The 23,930-nt window shown below is 42.3% G+C and overlaps 1 protein-coding gene across 11 annotated transcripts in view; it reads left to right on the top strand.

Moving 5' to 3' along the window:
- Nucleotides 1-23,930, top strand: part of LOC139456080 (small G protein signaling modulator 1-like) — a 74,572-nt gene that overhangs the window by 3,525 nt on the left and 47,117 nt on the right. For all 11 annotated transcript variants that reach the window (XM_071237601.1, XM_071237600.1, XM_071237599.1 and 8 more), the window contains exon 3: nt 14,841-15,009. In XM_071237601.1, coding sequence (XP_071093702.1) covers nt 14,841-15,009 — 169 coding nt within the window. The remainder of the gene's footprint in view (nt 1-14,840; nt 15,010-23,930) is intronic.

Here is a 23,930-nt window from a genome sequence, read left to right as displayed (position 1 = left end):
TCTGTGACTCTGTGACCGACTCTGAAACAGCCTCTGTGACTCTGTGACTCTGAGACAGCCTCTGTGACTGTGACTCTGTGACTGTGACTGACTCTGAGACAGCCTCTGTGACCGACTCTGAGACAGCCTCTGTGACCGACTCTGAGACAGCCTCTGTGACAGACTCTGTGACTGTGACTGACTCTGTGACAGCCTCTGTTACCGACTCTGAGACAGCCTCTGTGACTGTGACCGACTCTGTGACTGACTCTGTGACCTACTGACTTGGCTTCATGCAGTAGAGCACCCATCAGGAGGCATGATGTGTCATCTGTGTGGATGCGCACACTTTCTAGGGAGAATCTGAATATCATATGATTGGATGGGAGGTAATGCAGTCAGCATGGTAACTGATATGGAGATTATGGACCAGCCACATTAAATCACGAGAGGAAGATAAACGGTAACTGGAATCTTAATCAGGGTGTCCTTATTGCTCAAAAGGAAGTCAAACTTCTCATGTGATTCAGCTAACAGATTGAACATTCAGTCATGTGTCATGTGTCATGTGTCATGTGTTGATGACAGAGAGCGATATCATCTTTTATCCCATGTGGTTCAAGAACCAAATGTCAGCCCAACCCAAACGTTCACCACATTAACCAAGCCAAATGTTCACCAAGTTAACTAACCCAAATATTCGCAAAAGTAACCAACCCGAATGGCACCAAGTTAACCAACCCAATTGTTCACCAAGTTAACTAACCCAAATACTCACCACGTTAACTAACCCAAATACTCACCAAGTTAACCAACCCAATTGTTCACCAAGTTAACTAACCCAAATACTCACCAAGTTAACCAACCCAAATGTTCACCAAGTGAACCTACACAAATGTTCACCAAGTTCACCACCACAAATGTTCACCAGGTTCACCAACCCAAATATTTTCCAAGTTAACCAATCAAAATGTTCACCAAGTCAACCAACCCAAATATTTTCCAAGTTAACCAATAAAAATGTTCACCAAGTTAACCAACCCAAATATTTTCCAAGTCTACCAATCCAAATATTCACAAAGTAACCCAACACAAATGTTCACCAAGTTCACCAACCCAAATGTTCACCAAGTTCACCAACCCAAATGTTCACCAAGTTCACCAACCCAAATGTTCACCAAGTTCACCAACCCAAATGTTCACCAAGTTCACCAACCCAAATGTTCACCAAGTTCACCAACCCAAATGTTCACCAAGTTTACTAACCCAAATATTTTCCAAGTTAACCAATCCAAATGTTCACCAAGTTAACCAACCCAAATATTTTCCAAGTTAACCAACCAAACTATTTTCCAAGTTAACCAATCAAAATGTTCGCCAAGTTCACCTACCCAAATGTCCACCAAGTTAACCAACCCAAATGTTCACCAAGTCAACCAACCCAAATGTCCACCAAGTTAACCAACCCAAATATCCACCAAGTTAACCACACAAATGTTCACCAAGTTCACCAACCCAAATGTTCACCAAGTTCACCAACACAAATGTTCACCAAGTTGATCAACCCAAATGTTCACCAAGTTAACCAACACAAATGTTCACCAAGTTAACCAACACAAATGTTCACCAAGTTCACCAACCCAAATGTTCACCAAGTTCACCAATCCAAATGTTCACCAAGTTCACCAACCCAAATATTTTCCAAGTTAACCAATCCAAATGTTCACCAAGTTAACCAACCCAAATATTCACCAAGTTCACCAACCCAAATGTTCACCAAGTTCACCAATTCAAATGTTCACCAAGTTCACCAATCCAAATGTTCACCAAGTCAACTAACCCAAATGTTCACCAAGTTAACCAATCCAAATGTTCAACAAGTCAACCAACCCAAATGTTCACCAAGTTCACCAACCCAAATGTTCACCAAGTTAACCAACCCAAATATTCACCAAGTTCACCAATCCAAATATAATATGAAGTAACACAAGTTAACATAGTTAGGTCAAGGGAAATACCCACCAAGTTAAACCAACCATTACATATTTGATGAAAGGAAGGATTTTACAAGGGTACTTCAGAATGTTGGCTTGAATTTGTGGTTGATCCAGCTGATGCTAGGTAGAAAATTCTCCCTAAAATCATACCTTGCTTGATGAGGGTGTTCATAGTCATTTCTTAGAAGTTGACGGATAACAAAGTGGACACAATTTTGGATAACAACTTTATTGTTTACATTCAAGAATTACTTGTGTCTCTTAGCATGCTAACCAACAATGACATGACAAGTTGCCATGTTATATTTCTAAACGTAAGTCTTGTCTGTATGGCATGTGTCTGCCTGTCTGACTGAGCTTGTTACTATGGTTACATATAGTTTCATGAGATGACTCAGATCGCTTGTCTTGATGCACTCGGAAGTGAACTAAACATACTGAAGGACAAGCTATTTGACAACTTGTTCATTGAGGTTAAAATTTGATGCATACCTTTGTTACTATGACAACTGTGAGGAACCTTCTGAAGAATTTTCGTCAAAATCCAAACAGGGAAAGTGTTAAAGATTTGATTGTATCTGTATCTAGTTGTCAAGTGTCAATAAAATGGACTGGTTTGAATAAAAGTAGATAAAAATATTTATCATCCTTGCCAACAAATTAGCTTTTATGGGTACTGGTATTCTGTTTCCTACTAATGTGGCCACAGTTTCCATGTTTGTGGGAGTGTGCTAATTACTGTGGTTACTTCACCAACGCGAGGCCATTGTTTCACAATAAATAGGCCAACCACCTGATCCTACAAATTAGATTTGATTCATTTTCAGGACAACAGTTGGCTTTTGAAACTGCTAGTCCACCACAACTGGCAACTCTGAAATTTTGTCAGTCTTATCTTTCAACAAATGAAGAAACGTATGACATTTACCTGGTTTTTATTCATTCAACATTATGCTCCAAGCATATGTTATTTCCTTGAGCTAAAAATAGACCAGGGGAAACCCTGATGGTAACAGACATGCTGACTTGTTCGAAAAATATTCTATCGATGTTTTGTTCAACATCAAAGATTAATAAGGTACTATATTTGCCGGTCCACCGGGACTGGCAGTCACATGAATTACCGGTAAAAAACTGGTAATTATCGGTAATTTAACAGCGTTAGAAATTGGCACTAGTCATGTAGTCCTTACCAAACTGCCCAATAGTAAAGGTATCCTAAGGACTAGTAGATATTGGCCCATTTCAAGGGTTTTGCTATATGTTATCATTATAAGGACTAGTGGACAAAAACTGTTAGTTTCTAACCCTGGTAAATGGGAACACTGGACAACAAGAAGACAACAGTTGTCTGAAGACAACAAGCCAGCAGCAAGATAAAATTGGAAATTTTTTGAACATGTTGTTTGAACTTTGAACATGCAGTCGAACTTCCCTTACTGTGAATCACATGGTAAACATGTTATCCCTCAAATAAGCTCAGACCGCCTCCGTGGTCTAGTGGTAGAGCGTCCGCCCTGAGAGCGGAAGGTCCGCAGTTTGATCCCCGGCCGCGTCATACCAAAAAACGTTAAAAGATGGTACTTGTTGTTACCCTGTCAGGTGCTCGGCATTAAGGGGCTAAAACAAGGACTAGTCGGCTCGGAGTCAGTATACTGTGTCTGAGTGGGGTATTCATGTTAAACTGCGGCATGGTATCTCAGTGAGCTAGCACTATAAATCGGCATCAGTCCGGATAGTACAAGCAGCCACACAAACACACACACGTACATGCACAATGCTATATAAGTGCAATAATCTTGGACACAACGTTAAACCCCATTTCACCTCACCTCAGATAAGCTCAGTTTCTGCTTGAAAAGCCAATGAAATCTTCATTAGCACATAGTTGTCGGCCTTGTAAACTGTGAGAGTGGTAATGAGACTGGTATATTTGGCAGTTAGAACCACGATTATTGACTTTGTGTTACAGCAGCCATTACATATCGGGGAATCAATAACTAGCCCTGGTGATCTGTTTGTTGAGTCAGACTGACCATTACAATATAGTAACATTGTTATTGATCAGTGCACTGCCTTAATTAGAGTTGCTTGGACAGCTCCTTGAACGGTTGTCAGTTAATGTTGTATTAATCATGTTATCCTCTCAAGTCTCATCTGGGGTAAAACGTCCACCCGTATCCCATACTTCATAATTGTTGAAAATCATAACCCTTGGCTAGAAGTATGAAAACATTAGTGATGTTACACTTAAATATGATGTGGAACAAGCAAAAGCTACACATATTTAAGGGTTAGGGTAAGAGTTAAAAGTTGAAGCAGCGTTTAGGGGCAGAAATCTTTCCGCAGTTTTTTTGGATATGGTTGCAGATAAGAGACTGAACAGTTTAACCTGTTTACTGTGGTGTGTGTGTGTGCGTGCGTGCGCTGTTTACTGTGGGGTGTGTGTGTGCGTGCGTGCGTGCGTGCGTGCGTGCGTGCGTATATATATATATGTGGGTCATCCACAATAAAAGGGAAAAGCTGAAGAATGGTGCTTTTTGGACTTTCAAAAGTGGTTAGGGCTGTTCAGAAGAAAACATATGTTGGTACATAATCGTTGTGGTGAAAATGCAGGAGAACAAACAGTCTCCCTACACCTGGCAGCACCATCAGCTACACTCTCACCAAAGGTTACTGTCTGTCGTAGAGTCTGCCCAGTGTTGTAGCTGTTTGCACATCATTACAACCAACCGTATCTCTTTAGCTACCTAACTCTTAAAAGATGTAACCATGGTAACTGGCAACTTTTCAGTACATTTCACAATACAGATCTAACTATGCAGAATGTATTGCAACACAAGATAGGCAGCTATGTTGAGTAACTGACACCTGGTCTCTGGATCTTACAAGGAGGCATGTTCAGCAGTTGCGTCCCTTGGACGCGCCAGGAACCTATGATCATGAGTTTAAATCCCAGTTTGCCCCGATAATGTTTCCAGTTTTGTAAGCACCATAGCCATGCATGTGGGTTTCATGAAAATCGTAAACGTCTGCATCACTTCAAGCTTTCCTCCCACATTAACCTGACACACTGTGATAGAACTAGAATACAGTTCAAAGCGGTGTTAAGTCCAACTCAACCACTCACAGTCAATTTGTGTTAACATGACTGATTACTAACGTGAATGTGACAGAAAACAACATTCACTATCTCAGATCACATTTGCTCAGTTTTGATATTACCTTGCAGCAGTGAGAGACAGTTTTCAAGCGAGGCAACCAAATGGATTGGGTGGTCAGACATGGTGTCTTGGCGTGTCCCCATACCCGAGGGCGTGGATCATTGCTCACTTGATTGTCAGGTCTAGACTCAGTTATTTACCAGCTGCCGTCATATAGCTGGAATATTGCTGAGTGCGACATTAAACAACAAACAAGTATCCTGTAGCTTCAGTCAGAACCAAGCAAGACAGTTAATATTAATTGGTCTATCAGTGAGAGTTGCTCTATCAGGATTTCAAGTTACAAAAGACAAATGTCTGTGGTTGAACATTCTGAAATGTCACACAATGAGTAGAAGGCATACAAGGAATACAACAAAGATCTAGCAGAGCTCCGGAGAACTTTTTGAGCAATTGAGTTTTTTTACTCGAAGGTTTCTATTTTAATTGGGTTATTACATTTTTCATTGGGTAACCTATATATTTTTACTCATCCATTCAGCACTCTATCATGTCTATTGGGTTTTCCCAAAATGAGTACACATTTTGAGATTTAAAAAAAATAAATGTTTTAGATGGATTTAAAGGTTCTAAATATAGGCTTGACTCAGAAAGTAACTTAGCTCGTAATTGTGTTTCTGAAATTAGCACTTTTGTACTTATGCTGAAAAAGCTTCATTGAGTATTTACGCGTGCTGTTTTTATACATTTGAGTTTTTCTTTTAATGCATGCGTTTCTGTACGCAAGTTATTTGAAAGTAATTGGATTTTATCAATATTTTGACATAAAGGTGTTTGGGATGGACAGTTAAAATAGTTTGGTGGGGATAAAACCATGCATTGACACTGGTTTTAAAACCTAGTGGTTAAAGCGTTTGCTCGTCACCCTGAAGACCCGGGTTCGATTCCCCACATGGGTACATTGTGTGGCACCCATTTCTGGTGCAGGACCAGTGAACAGAGTGGGCATTATGCTTGGTTTTACAACATTGCTTAAATACAATGTTAAGATACAGTGAAAATACTTTAGAATTTAGGAAATGATTTTTTCCCCAATTTGCCAGCACTTCGTTTAGAATCCTAGATATACCCTTTCATTCCACAGGGACATCAACACCACGCTGTTCTTTGTGTGATTCAATGGCCATGTTGTGTTGTCCTAATGTGCTCTCACTGTGCATGTATATTACCTGTACATTTATCACATACTTTTGCCATGTTGTATTCATGTTTGTGATAACTAGAATATTCATGTAACTGTGTTGCCATGGTTACTGATATTTAGGGAAAAAATATATATATGAAGAATAGGTAATTTTCCAGGTATAGATTACTCTGAAATGAGGTTTATTTTCAATTGTCCCCCAAAAGAATCGACAACTGAGTTTTCACTTAATTGATGGATACTGATGCTGTGTTGCCAAGGTTATTGTTTTGGTCATGACTTGAAATTGGCTCATTACTGGAGTCCCTGAGTTCTACAAGATCATTGAGTAGCCCAGTACTGGCTCATTACTGAAGACCCTGAGTTCTACAAGATCATTGAGTGGCCCAGTACTGGCTCATTACTGAAGTCCCTGAGTTCTACAAGATCATTGAGTAGCCCAGTACTGGCTCATTACTAGAGTCCCTCACTGAGTTCTACAAGATCATTGAGTAGCCCAGTACTGGCTCATTACTGAAGTCCCTGAGTTCTACAAGACCATTGAGTGGCCAAGTACTGGTTCATTACTGAAGTCCCTGAGTTCTACCAGATCATTGAGTGGCCCAGTACTGGATCATTACTGGAGTCCCTGAGTTCTACAAGATCATTGAGTAGCCCAGTACTGGCTCATTACTGAAGTCCCTGAGTTCTACAAGATCATTGAGTGGCCCAGTACTGGTTCATTACTGAAGTCCCTGAGTTCTACAAGATCATTGAGTGGCCCAGTACTGGTTCATTACTGAAGTCCCTGAGTTCTACAAGATCATTGAGTGGCCCAGTACTGGTTCATTACTGAAGTCCTTGAGTTCTACCAGATCATTGAGTGGCCCAGTACTGGATCATTACTGGAGTCCCTGAGTTCTACAAGATCATTGAGTGGCCAAGTACTGGCTCATTACTGAAGTCCCTGAGTTCTACAAGATCATTGAGTGGCCCAGTACTGGTTCATTACTGAAGTCCCTGAGTTCTACAAGATCATTGAGTGGCCAAGTACTGGCTCATTACTGAAGTCCCTGAGTTCTACAAGATCATTGAGTGGCCCAGTACTGGTTCATTACTGAAGTCCCTGAGTTCTACAAGATCATTGAGTGGCCCAGTACTGGTTCATTACTGAAGTCCCTGAGTTCTACAAGATCATTGAGTGGCCAAGTACTGGCTCATTACTGAAGTCCCTGAGTTCTACCAGATCATTGAGTGGCCCAGTAATGGCTCATTACTTCATTCCCAACAGCAGAATACACTCACTCCCACTCTGGGCAAAGATGAGCCTTTAGTTGAGCTGACCCTTTGGTTGAGCTGACCCTTTGGTTGAGCTGACCCTTTAATTGAGCTGACCCTTTGGTTGAGCTGACCCTTTGGTTGAGCTGACCCTTTAATTGAGCTGACCCTTTGGTTGAGCTGACCCTTTGGTTGAGCTGACCCTTTGGTTGAGCTGACCCTTTAATTGAGCTGACCCTTTGATTGAGCTGACCCTTTGGTTGAGCTAACCCTTTAATTGAGCTGACCCTTTAATTGAGCTGACCCTTTGGTTGACCCTTTGTTTGAGCTAGTCTTGTAGTGGAGGACTGCCCCTGTAGTCTGGTGAGTAGAGCGTCTTCCGGTTGAGCAGACATTGATTGTGTGAACCTCAGGCTGTATCATTCCAAAAGATGTTAAAAGATGGTACTTGTTGTTACCATGCTTGGCTCAGCATTAAAGGAATATGACCTGTGAAGATCCAGGTGAGATTAGGTCTTCAGGAACCCCATGCTTTTCGTTGAAGGTGACTATGCTTGTTGGAAGAGGCGACTAATGGGAACGGGTGGTCTTGCTCGCTGACTTGGTTGATACATGCCATAGTATCCCAATTGCATGGATCGATGCTGAGACATGATGTCAATCACTGGATTGTCTGGTCCAAACTCGATTATTTACAAACTGCCGTCATAGAGCTGGAATGTTGCTGAGTATGGCGTTAAACAACAAACAAACAAACAAAATTAAGGGGACATAACAAGGACTGGTTGGCTGGGAGTCAGTATACTGTGTCTGAGTGGGATTTCCATGTTAAACTGTGGCATATAACATAGCGTTAAACCCTCACCTCACCATGATATGGGAGACAGACCAGGCTGAAGTGTTGCAGGTCTCGGCAGAAGCCATTACACTCGTGTCATGCCAGAAGCTGCTGGAGCTGCCTTTGATGTGCCTGTAGGACATGCAGCCACCATGCATCACAAACTTACCTGCGCGTTAAGAAATCAATGGGGATCTGGAGACATAGGGATCATTCCTGTGCTATTTGTGACAAGAACTGCTTGACTTTCATGTCTCATTTTGGACTCTGGTTACGATACATGATACTGCACTTTTTGCAATCATGTATTGACACCAAAGGTAATAGACAAGCTGATCCACTACCAGGCCTGTCCGATGGCAGACAGCTGATACACAGCACGACAGCAGTTTGTCAGGTCGGTGCTCCTGCCGTCGGGATTGATTAGTTGGTTCTTCTGCCTGGTCACCCGATGATGGTAATTAGCTGAGTGCTGCTCAGGGAAAGTTAAGACAGAAATCAGAGACATTACTGAAGAAACATGCTTATAAATGTTGTTGTGTTCACTGATGTCTTGTGTCATGGGACAGTAGTATGTGGTCATGGAAAGGCAGATGTTGCTGCCAGAGACTCATCAGGACCTAGGAACATATGAGCAGAGTTACATGCGACAGTAATATGTGGTCATGGAATGCCTGGTTTATGTTATTGTACATGGATAACATATTTTCTCGCCCTGTAGGTTGAGCATGTTGAATAAAAGATTAATATTCTCACCCTGTAGATTGAACATGTTGAATAACATATTTATCTCGCCCTGTAGGTTGTACATGTTGAATAACATATTTTATTACTTGCCCGTGAAGAGATCACCCGTTTAATAAACATACAGCTGTATTACACATTGTGTAATACCAAAACGCGTGCTTATGTACTCTCGGAACACGTTTCACGAACAAATATTGAAAGCTCTCAACATCCCTTGGCTTATTCATCGACATTGCGTGTGGAGATGATAGATCACTGAGGGGAGCTTATGCACACTCGATGACCCCAGCAACCTTGTTGCTAGGTTGACGTCACATGGCATTGTTTCGCCGTAGGATCTTGCTACAAAATTCCACAAATTACGTCATCGGGTATTGTGACGTGATTGTAAACTTTGAGATGCAAGGCCCCGTTCCACAAGGCGATCGTACTGTAGCGCAACGACAGTCGTTGGTCTAAAGTAAAGTATATGAGTTGCGATAACCTTAACGCTACGATAATTTTGTGGAACGGACGCCTGGATTCTAAAGGTGGACCGTTGGATGGTATTAAATTCATACGTTTCAACTTTTGACGTATTTGAAGTATAACTGTGTTAACTCAGTTGGATTATGCCGTGGATCGTGTAGGTGTCAGCCTATTCACACTCAGCAGTATAATTCTAAAAACGTTATGAATGTCCAGTAATAAATAAAATACTAAACTCGCTCCCGTGTAAAACCAATTTTATGAAACTCGTGAATAGTTCTGGTATCTGACGAGCGAAAGCGAGTCAGATACCAGAACTATTCACTCGTTTCATAAAATTGGTATTACACGGGAGCTCGTTTAGTATTCTATATATCTCACTGTGTAGATTGAACTAGCTGAACAGCATTTATCTTATTCTAATGACTGAGCATCATCTATAGGACAGTTTTTATCTGTTAATTCCCTAGAAAATGAAGCCATCTGAAACCCTTCTGACACAGTTGTACTGTATGTCTAATGGAGTCCAGATCCATAAAACTGTTCAGCCATCAGCTGTGTTTAAATCACCTTGACGGTGCCTGAGGTAGTTAGGCATGATATGCAGTGATGAGTAATCAAAATCAAAGTGGTTATTATTCCATGCTTGCGATGCCAGCTGTGATGATGAGGTGACAGCTTTCACCAACAGATGTCTGGAGACAAGTGTGTCGAGTAGTGGAACTGTATGTGTCAGAATGTAGACCACAGAGCTCCGCGCTGTCATGCATCCACCACAAGCTGGGATCCACCACAATGCGATGACTGAACCCTACAGTTATAACCATGATAAGTGTACAGTCCCTGGTTATAACAGTGTACAGTCCCTGTTATTATAACAGTGTACAGTCCCTGTGGTTATAACAGTGTACAGTCACTGGTGATAACAGTGTACAGTCCCTGTGGTTATAACAGTGTACAGTCCCTATGGTTACAACAGTGTACAGTCCCTGTGGTTATAACAGTGTACAGTCCCTGTGGTTATAACAGTGTACAGTCCCTGTGGTTATAACAGTGTACAGTCCCCATGGTGATAACAGTGTACAGTCCATATGGTTAAAACAGTGTACAGTCCCTGTGGTTATAACAGTGTACAGTCCCTGTGGTTATAACAGAAAACAGTCCCTGTGGTTATGACAGTGTATGGTCCCTGTGGTTATAACAGTATACAGTCCCTATGGTGATAACAGTGTACAGTCCATATGGTTAAAACTGTACAGTCCCTGTGGTTATAACAGTATACAGTCCCTGTGGTTATGACAGTGTACAGTCCCTGTGGTTATAACACTGTACAGTCCCTGTGGCTATAACAGTGTACAGTCCCTGTGGCTATAACAGTGTATGGTCCCTGTGGTTATAACAGTGTACAGTCCCTGTGGCTATAAAAGTGGACAGTCCCTGTGGTTATAACAGTGTACAGTCCCTATGGTTATAACAGTGTACAGTCACTGGTTATAGCAGTGTACAGTCCATGTGGTCATAACAGTGTACAGTTACAGGTTATAACAGTGTTCAGTCCCTGTGGTTATAACAGTGTACAGTCACTGGTTATGACAGTGTACAGTCCATGTGGTCATAACAGTGTACAGTTACAGGTTATAACAGTGTTCAGTCCCTGTGGTTATAACAGCATATCGTCCCAGTGGTTACAACAGTGTACAGTCTCTGTGGTTGTAACAGTGTACAGTCCCTGTGGTTATAACAGTGTACAGTCACTATGTTTATAACAGTGTACAGTCCCAGTGGTTATAACAGTGTACAGTCACTATGGTTATAACAGTGTACAGTCCCTGTGGTTATAACAGTGTACAGTCCCTGTGGTTATAACAGTGTACAGTCACTGGTGATAACAGTGTACAGTCCCTGATGTTATGACATTGTACAGTCCCTGTGGTTATAACAGTGTACAGTCCCTATGGTTATAACAGTGTACAGTCCCTCTGGTTATAACAGTGTACAGTCCCTGTGGTTATAACAGTGTACAGTCCCTGTGGTTATAACAGTGTACAGTCCCTGTGGTTATAACAGTGTACAGTCCCTGTGGTTATAACAGTGTACAGTCCCTGTGGCTATAACAGTGTATGGTCCCTGTGGTTATAACAGTGTACAGTCCCTATGGTTATAACAGTGTACAGTCACTGGTTATAGCAGTGTATGGTCCCTGTGGTTATAACAGTGTACAGTCCCTATGGTTATAACAGTGTACAGTCACTGGTTATAACAGTGCACAGTCCCTGTGGTTATAACAGTGTACAGTCACTGGTTATAACAGTGTACAGTCACTGGTTATAACAGTGCACAGTCCCTGTGGTTATAACAGTGTACAGTCACTGGTTATAACAGTGCACAGTCCCTGTGGTTATAACAGTGTACAGTCACTGGTTATAACAGTGCACAGTCCCTGTGGTTATAACAGTCTACAGTCACTATTAATATGAAAAGCTCCTCACTGTATCATTCTGTCATTGTTTACCTTGTGAATAGACTAGTAGTAGTATTGAAATCTGTGAGGCATTCTGTGTTGATTATGACAGTCTGTCCAGTGTCCGCACCTGGTCGTATGGGCAGGTTTGGATGGTGAATTGATTAGGACTGATTGGTATTGATTGGTGGTCTGAATGAGGTCTGCTCATCACAGTGTGTGTCTGCATCTCTGCATCTCTGCTGTTGCTACAGTGTTCCTACATGACAATTTTGTCCAGCGGCCGACATGCTGCCTTTAATCGATCAAATAAAGCAACAGCAGACATGCTACCTCTTGTCCATCAAATAAAGCAACAGCAGACATGCTGTCTTTAATCGATCAAATTAAGCAACAGCAGACATGCTACCTCTTGTCCATCAAATAACCAACAGCAGGCATGCTACCTCTAGTCGATCAAATAACCAACAGCAGCGATGCTACCTCTAGTCGATCAAATAACCAACAGCAGACATGCTACCTCTAGTCGATCAAATAACCAACAGCAGCCATGCTACGTCTAGTCAATCAAATAAAGCAACAGCAGCCATGCTACGTCTAGTCAATCAAATAAAGCCACAGCAGACATGCTACGTCTAGTCAATCAAATAACCAACAGCAGACATGCTCCATCCAGTCAGTCAGATAATACATTTGAAGTAAGTCATTCAGGCCATAGGATATATGAGGTTTTTTTGTTTTGGGACATAAATTTGAGGTGACAAATTATTCTCAAGGTCAAATGATGTCTTCAACTAATTCACTTTAGGGTCGTACTTTCAATAATTTTGAGATCCCTGGAATGTCATCGCAGGCTTTGGAGGAATTATTTTCACATGTAATCTTCATGTGAATTGCCTCGCGATTTCCCAACAGCAAACAGCCAAATTATCTCCAAAAGTTTGTATCATTATAATCTGCTGATGTTTTCAATCAGTGTGTTGAGTCCGTGGTGCTAGACTTTCCTGCACTCCGAGAGCACACAACAGTGCATGATGGGAAGACTGCCAGGAACTCTGTGCGTGGGCGTCAATCTGCCATTGATTTTTTCTTACAAATGGTCAAAGCTGGATTCCACTGGTTAGGTGGCCGGATTGGTTTTCGGAATGGAAAAATAATCATCTCTGACGTTGATACAGAATGTGATCTGCTTACCCACAATCCCCTATGACGAACGTGCTGTACACCAAACCAATTTTGTCAATATTTTCTGAAATAGGAGCTAGTCAAATAAAAGCCTAGTTGTATCACATCTGATAATGATCAATTATCACGGTGTTTACGTCAGCTGGTATTTTATTGTTATGCACCTCACTGTATAAACACTGCAAGCCTTGAAAGGGTTTCTTGTTTTTATTAATGGCAGCTGTCAGTGGTAGTAATTAATATGGTGTAATAACAGTGTTAATATACATGTGTGTTGGATATTGTACATGATATACAATAGATGATTGGCAGCAGGTGACCTGATTTGTTAGGATGTTGTTGTAGCTGATCAGAAATCATGTACTCAAGAATTGGACTGTTTTCAATGTCTACTTAGCAAAAGAAATGTATATTTGCACAGGCAAAGAATCAAGGAATCCAGCTGATGTTAATTACTGCATAAGTACTGTAATCATGTAATGTAATCATGTAATGTAATCATGTAATGTTGTTGGCCTGTTAAGTCATAACCTTCGACCTCCTGGCCTGAGTGCCAGTAACCATGGTAACGGTTGTGAGCAAGCAATCGGAAGAAATGTGTTGTGTTTCCTCATTTTCTTAAAAACACTTGTGTTAATGCTGATGTTTCACTGAATGACTTGGTTGTGCACATTACGACAGGGAAATCAAACGCAACCAATCACCTCTGCCAGATTAGGATTATATATATGAATTTATATACACTACCAGTAGCAAACTTTTGAAAATAAGAAAAATCTTTTGACATTGAGCAGACAGCTTGAGATGTTCCAGCATGTCTTAGCCTGTAAATTACACAGGGATGTACCTTGATCTGTGCCTCTGGGGGTCATTGGAGGAGATGATCTTCAGGGTCACATGAAATAAATGGGGGTCACAAATCAGTGTTGGAGTGAAGAAAATCTGACATGGACTGTCTGAGCATGTTTGTATTTCTTATCATTTCAAATGTGTAGGACTACCATGTGACTGTAATGTGACTGTTGTAGGACTGTTATGTGACTGTGGTAAGGTCTGCCATGTGAATGTGGTTACTAAGGACTGCCATCTGTTTGGTAGGACTGCCATGTTCCTCTGACTGGTATGAATGCCATATGACTGTGGTAGGACTGTCATGTGACTGTCATGTGACTGTTAGGAATGCCATATGACTGTGGTAGGACTATCATGTTATTGGTAGGACTGTCATGTGACTGGTAGGAATGCCATGTGACTGTGGTAGGACTGCCATGTGACTGTCATGTGACTGTGGTAAGACTGCCATGTGACTGTCATGTGACTTTGGTAGGACTGCCATGTGACTGGGATATGCCTTTGATAGAACTGTGGAGGGGCTGTGATATTCCTGACATAGAAAGACACGTCACTCCTAATTTCTTTCCCTGCAATACTGTTGACCTTTTGTGCACTGCGTACACTGACTCCTGGTGCTCATTTGTCGCTGTGTGAAACCTACAAACTGTTCATTTCCATTGATTACAGGACTGTACTTTGTTTGCAGGTGCCGTGGAGGCCTGTTTGTTGCATGGCCTCAAGAAGCGAGCCCTCGGGCTGTTCAAGCACAGCACCACCACAGCACTCCTGCAGAAGATCGCCAAAAACTGTGATTCAGCCTCCACCGTCACAAAACAGCTGGCTGAAATTGAGACTCAAAATGACCCTTCATCCAAGTAAGTGTTGTCATCACTTCACGTCCAAGTAGGTGTCACCATGACTCCCCACGCAAGTAGGTGTCACCATGACTCCCCACCCAAGTAGGTGTCATCATGACTCCCCATGCAAGTAGGTGTCACCATGACTCCCCATGCAAGTAGGTGTCACCATGACTCCCCACCCAAGTAGGTGTCACCATGACTCCCCACGCAAGTAGGTGTCACCATGACTCCCCACGCAAGTAGGTGTCACCATGACTCCCCACCCAAGTAGGTGTCACCATGACTCCCCACGCAAGTAGGTGTCACCATGACTCCCCATGCAAGTAGGTGTCACCATGACTCCCCACCCAAGTAGGTGTCACCATGACTCCCCACGCAAGTAGGTGTCACCATGACTCCCCACCCAAGTAGGTGTCATCATGACTCCCCATGCAAGTAGGTGTCACCATGACTCCCCATGCAAGTAGGTGTCACCATGACTCCCCACCCAAGTAGGTGTCACCATGACTCCCCACGCAAGTAGGTGTCACCATGACTCCCCACGCAAGTAGGTGTCACCATGACTCCCCACCCAAGTAGGTGTCACCATGACTCCCCACGCAAGTAGGTGTCACCATGACTCCCCATGCAAGTAGGTGTCACCATGACTCCCCACCCAAGTAGGTGTCACCATGACTCCCCACGCAAGTAGGTGTCACCATGACTCCCCACCCAAGTAGGTGTCACCATGACTCCCCACCCAAGTAGGTGTCATCATGACTCCCCATGCAAGTAGGTGTCACCATGACTCCCCATGCAAGTAGGTGTCACCATGACTCCCCATCCAAGTTGGTCTTGTCATGACTCCCCAATCCAAGAAGGGGTCGTCTTGACTCCCCATTCAAGTAAGTGTTGTCATGACTCCCCAATCAAAGTAGGTGTCACCATGACTCCCCATGCAAGTAGGTGTCACCATGACTCCCCATCCAAGTTGGTCTTGTCATGACTCCCCAATCCAAGAAGGGGTCGTCTTGACTCCCCATTCAAGTAAGTGTTGTCATGACTCCCCAATCAAAGTAGGTGTCACCATGACTCCCCACGCAAGTAGGTGTCACCATGATTCCCCATCCAAGTTGGTCTTGTCATGACTCCCCAATCCAAGAAGGGGTTGTCTTGACTCCCCATTCAAGTAAGTGTTGTCATGACTCCCCAATCAAAGTAGGTGTCACCATGACTCCCCATGCAAGTAGGTGTCACCATGACTCCCCATCCAAGTTGGTCTTGTCATGACTCCCCACCCAAGTATCATCAGAGAGGCTGTTGACAGTGGGTAGCAACTGGAAACATGGTTGACATTTATCACAGGTGACTGACTTGGAAATAACAAAAATACATGTAAAAATTGTTTGTTTGTTGTTTAAACGCAGCTCTCAGCAATAATCCAGCTATATGACATCAGTCTGTAAATAATTGAGTCTTGACCAAATAATCCAGTGATTGATATCATGAGCATTTATCCACACAATTAGGATAGGATGACATGACAAGTCAGCGAGCCTGACCACCCGACCACGTTAGTCGCCTCATACGATAAGCATAGTCACCTTTTAAGGTAAGCATGTGTTGCCGAAGACTTATTCTACCCAGGATCTTCACGGGTCTGCATGTAAAAGAAATAAATATTTGATTGAAAAAAGCATGTTTAATCGTCATGTTTCTCTTGATAATTGCTGGAATCGATGTCCGATGGCTCTGTTTTTAATGGTTTTGGAAAGCTACACCGAGACAACTACAAATAAAGAGGAAGATATCCTGTGATGACACTCTCAGCTACTGTACAAATAGAAAATGCTTTCTTTCCCACTAGACTGACCAACCCAAACAGACATATTCCATATAACAAAACAAATCCTGAGATAGACAAATTTGTTTTTCCTTTTCCCTAACTATTGTTAGTAAAACATGGGAAAAAAAAGAAAAATAGAAAAAAGTGTGGTAACCCCTGCTGAATTACCTGTAAAACTGAGTAAAGCGGTGTAATCTTTACCCTGTTTGATTGGCTCCTCCATACAACATTCTGTGAGGTAGGCTGATATATCTATAATTACCTAGCTATTAACAACTGCAAGTATGTCACAATGTCATTCATCATTAATAGCCGATAGGAGCTGCCTGTGTACACACTACTCTCCTGACAACTGATTGAAGGCAGCAATCTCCTGAGATGAGCGCGCCCTCCAGATATTGATTTGAGCTGAGGCTACATAACGGTCACAATCAAGCTATCCCAGGTGGCATACTTCTGCTTCTAGACACCTCACTCAGGTGATTCATTGCTGTCAAATAACTGCCAGTGTAGATTCATTACGTCCCAGTTAAAGTAATGTATTATTTTCACTTTTATCATTTACAAGCGTTCAAACTAAATTAGGATTTAATGTCTTGAGGTACTTATAATAACCGTAATGTCAAACATTAATATGGTTTAGGAGGGTTTCAATACTTCAGAGACCCTTGACGATCCGGGTTAGAATAGGTATTCAGCAACCCATGCTTGCCGTAAAAGGCGACTCTGCTTGTCGTAAGAGGTGAGTAATGGGATGGGGTGGTCAGACTTGGTTGATGCAGGGAATTCCCGGGCTGGAATCATTTTGGTTTGGCGATGTGATATAATGGGCCGTTCACTCAAATGTTGTATTCGCACATGGGCCATGAGGATACTTCATTGACTAAAATTACGTCTCAATCATGGATTATTTTATGAATAAAATTATATGATGAAGAGATTATTGCCCTTGTGTGTTTCCATATCCTAAATATCATATATCAGCAGATAAAACCATTCGCCATATTACTGAGAACGACACCAACACATGCTCATCTCGTCGCCATTTATTCGTACTCTCCAAAGAGAGAAGACTAAGGACCTCTGCAGCCAATGTGGAACGAACCACTCTCTTTATCTTGCCAGAATGCCATGACAAAACACAACAATTGTTATCATCAGCAAGAAATATCACATGTGCACCCACGCTGCCAATGCCATCACTCACATTTGCATGAGCAGCATCTGGAAACACAATAATCCGCCATTTCAATTGATCATCCAGCCTAGGAAAATACACTTTTGTTGAAACAGACTTCAATTTTTTCAAGGCTTTCGTAGCTCTGATAAGATCACACACAGTGCTTGCTTTGAATTTCATACTAAGATCCACCATCTCAAAGGCTAAATCAGGCCTCGAACCGTGAACTGCCCAGTTCAATTTTCCAACTATACCCCTAAACTTTGTGCTTTTGATTGGCGTGAGTGACTCCCTTTTCTGCGCATTTCTATCTGATGATATCACCTCAACGTGTATTTCTTCAATAAATGCAGACTGGTCCATGAACACACCACTCTCATCCTGCATAATGTCAAACCCGATATACTGGAAACTCTTTTCCTCCAGCCTTCCCGCAAGAAATCTGTGATGCATTTGTTTCATCACAGTTGACTCAAAGTCTGGTTCACCACAATGCAAAAAATCGTCCACATGACTCACCAGCATACCACGCAACACAGAATCATTCTTGTTATAGAAGAAAGCTGGATCTAGAGGTGATTCTTCACACTTTAATTTGACAAGTTCTTCAACTACACTGTGATAAAACTGACGAGCAGCATCATTTAATCCATATTAAGATATTCGCACGTCTCAACAGCTTAAAAGCCAAAATCTTGGGAGGCAATGTCATATTTTTCTTCTTAATCTTGTTGTACATCAAATCAAACTTTGTAATATAATCATTAATGGACTGTTCTCTCTCTCTACGAAAATCTTCAAACTCTTCAAACTTTTCCAAACTATCTGTCAAATCATCTTTTAAAAGATGTTCATCAAGAAACTTGATCAAAATGTCGAGACCATTTTCTTTTGATAAATCGACAACGTTCATGTGGTCAAACACATTTTCACGAATACATACGGGATGGTCATAAGGAAGCGACAACGCTACAGCTATGCCTTGTTCAGTCGTTTTTGCAACAGTTATCTGTCTCCAAGCTAGTAGTTCTTGTTTGTATCGTTCATAATTTCCAGCTTTAACCAAATCTGGGGGATTCAATCTCATGGTAGCCATGTTTTCGCACGTGGACCGTCTTCAAACTTGAAAGTCAATAAAGTGTCCTAAAGCTTCACATACTTCAGAGTCAAATATGCTTTTCACCGTCACAGACGATAACAACAACCTTCGCTATATGGACACTTTCTGCTACTATTTGTTAATTCGCCATATTACTGAGAATGACTCCAACACATGCTCATCTCGTCGCCATTTATTCGTACCCTCCAAAACCATACTTCAGGTACGCCGGAAGTTATACAAAAACCAGAATGACGGAATGAGGAGCCTTAACACATTGGGGTCATTTGTGGACAACTGTGCACAAAGCGGTACCGTGCTTGGGATGCATTCGCACGTGCAACTTGCAGTTAACTCAAAATTCAAAGTTCAAGGGTTTATTCTTATGCATGTCAAATACGGGAGATAATTCTATAAACATACCACTTAGAATATCTCGTTACATCACTTTTTCCTACCTTTACAATGCAAATATAATCATCATTATTCTTAGAGTATTATTAAGTGTTATGTAAAGAAGCCCAAGGGCATTGAGCTCGTTTATTGACGATCGGGTCACAAATGATGATCAGGGTTCTGGACAGATTACTGGGATGACTGTGGTCATTATCCTGATTATCAACATCAACATCAGAGTTAACTGACTTTAAAAGTCCAGTTTCCAACCCTTGCCGAAATAGGCAGGAATTCCTGGGCTCGATCGTAGCACCACCAGTGGGTACTACGAGTTATGTCCCTTCTAAGCCTCTTCTATGGACCAATCAGATTCCACCTCTCGTATAACTTGCGTTTGCTTCAAACAAAATAGTGGCGCCCAGTCAGGGCGATCTGATTGATAATCAAGATCTATATTGTGATAAAACGGGTCTTACGTCAAGAAATGCATCAAATCACGTGCGCACCTTGATTAAAAACATGACAAGTTTTGGAAAATATCTGTTGACAACGAGTTGGCGGTGCACATGCTTTGCAAATCCTGTAACCAACTGAAATCTGCTCGACAGTTAACGAACCGGATTACGATTCCGTGGCCCAATTTTGATTGGACTATGCATAGACTCTTTAGTCCAGCCCAAATGTAACTCCATAACACCAGCCTAGTTTGGCAAGGGTGGAAACTGGACTTTTATAGTCAGTTAACTCTCTTGCCTTGGGAAGATGGATTATCAAAAGAACAGCCTGGCACCTGGCACTGACAGTCAGTGTCTCACATGGGTGTAGCTCAGCCATTTTACAAACTTTGGCAATTTTGGAGACATAAATTGCGAAGTAATGTTAGTGAGGACACTAGCACAATCAGTTACCATTTATGTGCTTTTATACCTCTGCAGCTTGGGGGGGTTTCCACAACCTAAACAACATATATTAGTCATTGTGTATCTGACAGCATTTCGCAATGTTATGACAAGCCAGACAGGCTCTAAGAATATATCTGACGTTTCATAGACTAGATGCTCGTAGTTTTCACCGAAGTGGTAAACATCTGAGACCTGCATCACTTTGGGCTTTCTTCCCACATTAAGTTGTTATTCCGCGATATAACTGGAATACTGTTAAAAGTGTTGTTTTACCAAACTCACTCACTCATTGACTAGAGTAGCTTCCCTTTGACAAAGGGCAATTACTCTTGTGGGTGGACTGATGGACTAATGCACTGTCATGAAAAGAGATCACTGACATTGTCAAATTTGTGTTGGAGTATACGTACATTTCTTGGTCAAATGGTGGTTATGCCACTGTCTAAAAAACAAGTTTCAGTTGTAACTATATTGACCGTCGTCACTCTCCAACTGACTATTCACTGACCTTGTATAATAATGCACACATTCCAGGAAGTCATGCTATGTTTAGGTGTTGTTTGTAAGAGATGAGAATACTTTTTTCGACGATAGATTTTAAGAATGACATTTTATGTTAAAGAGGTTATCATGCTTGTGTGTAACTATCCTAGTTTTGGAATTAACACAGAATACAAAGTGCATTCCAAATACATGGTATTTACCATCCCCAAATACACTCTCATGATAACATGTATTTGTTGACTCAGCTTTGGATGATAATTTTATTCATAGTGTAATCTATAGCCACATTGTTTGCTAATAATTACAACAAACAGATTTATTTAATCTTGCTTTACAAACAAGCAGTGCCGTGTCAAATAAAATCACAAATATCCTGATTCTGAAATGTATTTTTATCTGAATAATTTCATCCCTACAACGGTTCACCATTGATTGTTGATTATGCCCGTTCTTAGTGGAGGTGAGCACCTGCCTGTCATCCTGGCTTTCAGGAGAGAGGCAAGACCTGCATCACTCTGGGCTTTCCCAGTGTTAGAAAGTGGAACTATTTCTGTAGTCCTTGCCAAACTTTACCTGGTTTTTATTCATTCAACATTATGCTCCAAGCAAATGTTATTTCCTTGCACTAAAAATAGACCAGGGGAAACCCTGGTGGTAACAGACATGCTGACTTGTTCGAAAAGTATTCTGTCGATGTTTTGTTCAACATCAAAGATTAATAAGGTACTATATTTGTCGGTCCACCGGGACTGGCAGTCACATGAATTACCGGTCCAAGCCTAATTTTACCGGTTAAAAATTGGTAATTATTGGTAATTTTACAGCGTTAGAAATTGGCACTAGTCCTGAAGTCCTTACCAAACTGCCCAATAGTAAAGGTATCATAAGGACCAGTAGAAATTTGTCTTTTTTAAGGGTTTTGCTACATGTTATCGTTATAAAGACTAGTGGACTAAAAATGTTAGTTTCTATCACTGATTTAGGGTTCGGACACTGGGCTAAATTGGCTCACCTCTGGCTTTCCTCAAACATGAAGCTGACATCTCGTGTTACTGAAATTCTTTTTAAAGCGATGTAAAATCAAACATCATCACCCATTCCAGCTGATACATTTACCACAGAAATAAGGTATACAGTAGTCAGTCTACACACGATCCACACATGATTAGTATGCTTGTGTTTGTTGGAGGTGATTAGTGTGCTTGGCTTCATGTAGTTGGCGCATGTGGAAGTCAACCGTGAGCCAAATGTCAGGAGAGTGGAGTGTCGGTTGACATGGAGAATAGATTGGCTGCAGCCACCCACTTTATTGTCAGACTGACACAGATTCCCGCTGACTGGCGGCCTTGACTTCGTCCTTGGCACACTCACTTGAGCAGGTTGACGTGGCCATCATGGTGCCATGTCTGCAACCCTTGAATATGGCCAGTGCTGGATATATGGCGCTGTATGTGTTGTTAATTAATTTCTACAGGTTCAGCGTTAGAAATAAGCTATTGTCCTTTAGTCCTTGCCAAACTGTCTAAAGGTTTGCTGTGTGTTGTCCTTACAAGGGCAAGTGGACTAACAAGGTTAAAAACTTTTTTGTTTGTTGGTTGTTTAATGCAATTGTGTTCAACATCAGTGTACGTGGATTGTGTCACCTCCAGTGTACGTGGATTGTGTCACCTCCAGTGTACATGGATTGTGTCCCCTCCAGTGTACATGGATTGTGTCACCCCCAGTGTACGTGGATTGTGTCACCTCCAGTGTACATGGATTGTGTCACCCCCAGTGTACGTGGATTGTGTCCCCTCCAGTGTACATGGATTGTGTCCCCTCCAGTGTACGTGGATTGTGTCACCTCCAGTGTACATGGATTGTGTCACCCCCAGTGTACGTGGATTGTGTCCCCTCCAGTGTACATGGATTGTGTCACCTCCAGTGTACGTGGATTGTGTCACCTCCAGTGTACATGGATTGTGTCACCTCCAGTGTACATGGATTGTGTCACCTCCAGTGTACGTGGATTGTGTCACCTCCAGTGTACATGGATTGTGTCACCTCTAGTGTACATGGATTGTGTCCCCTCTAGTGTACATGGATTGTGTCACCCCCAGTGTACATGGATTGTGTCCCCTCCAGTGTACATGGATTGTGTCCCCTCTAGTGTACATGGATTGTGTCACCTCTAGTGTACGTGGATTGTGTCCCCTCTAGTGTACATGGATGGTGTCACCCCCAGTGTACGTGGATTGTGTCCCCTCCAGTGTACATGGATTGTGTCACCTCCAGTGTACATGGATTGTGTCTCCTCCAGTGTACATGGATTGTGTCACCTCCAGTGTACGTGGATTGTCCCCTCCAGTGTACGTGGATTGTGTCTCCTCCAGTGTACATGGATTGTGTCACCTCCAGTGTACGTGGATTGTGTCACCTCCAGTGTACATGGATTGTCCCCTCCAGTGTACATGGATTGTCCCCTCCAGTGTACGTGGATTGTGTCCCCTCCAGTGTACGTGGATTGTATCACCTCTAGTGTACATGGATCGTGTCACCTCCAGTGTACGTGGATTGTGTCACCTCCAGTGTACATGGATTGTCCCCTCCAGTGTACATGGATTGTCCCCTCCAGTGTACGTGGATTGTGTCCCCTCCAGTGTACGTGGATTGTGTCACCTCTAGTGTACATGGATCGTGTCACCTCCAGTGTACGTGGATTGTGTCACCTCCAGTGTACATGGATTGTGTCACCTCCAGTGTACATGGATTGTGTCACCTCGAGTGTACATGGATTGTGTCACCTCCAGTGTACATGGATTGTGTCACCTCCAGTGTACGTGGATTGTGTCACCCCCAGTGTACGTGGATTGTGTCACCCCCAGTGTACATGGATTGTGTCACCTCTAGTGTACATGGATTGTGTCACCCCCAGTGTACGTGGATTGTGTCACCCCCAGTGTACGTGGATTGTGTCACCTCCAGTGTACATGGATTGTGTCACCTCCAGTGTACATGGATTGTGTCACCTCTAGTGTACATGGATTGTGT

Source organism: Haliotis cracherodii, unplaced genomic scaffold, assembly GCF_022045235.1.
Source record: "Haliotis cracherodii isolate W230 unplaced genomic scaffold, xgHalCrac1.p SCAF_11, whole genome shotgun sequence".
NCBI classification, from domain to species: Eukaryota; Metazoa; Mollusca; class Gastropoda; order Lepetellida; family Haliotidae; genus Haliotis; species Haliotis cracherodii.
This window is presented reverse-complemented; position numbering and strand designations above follow the sequence as displayed.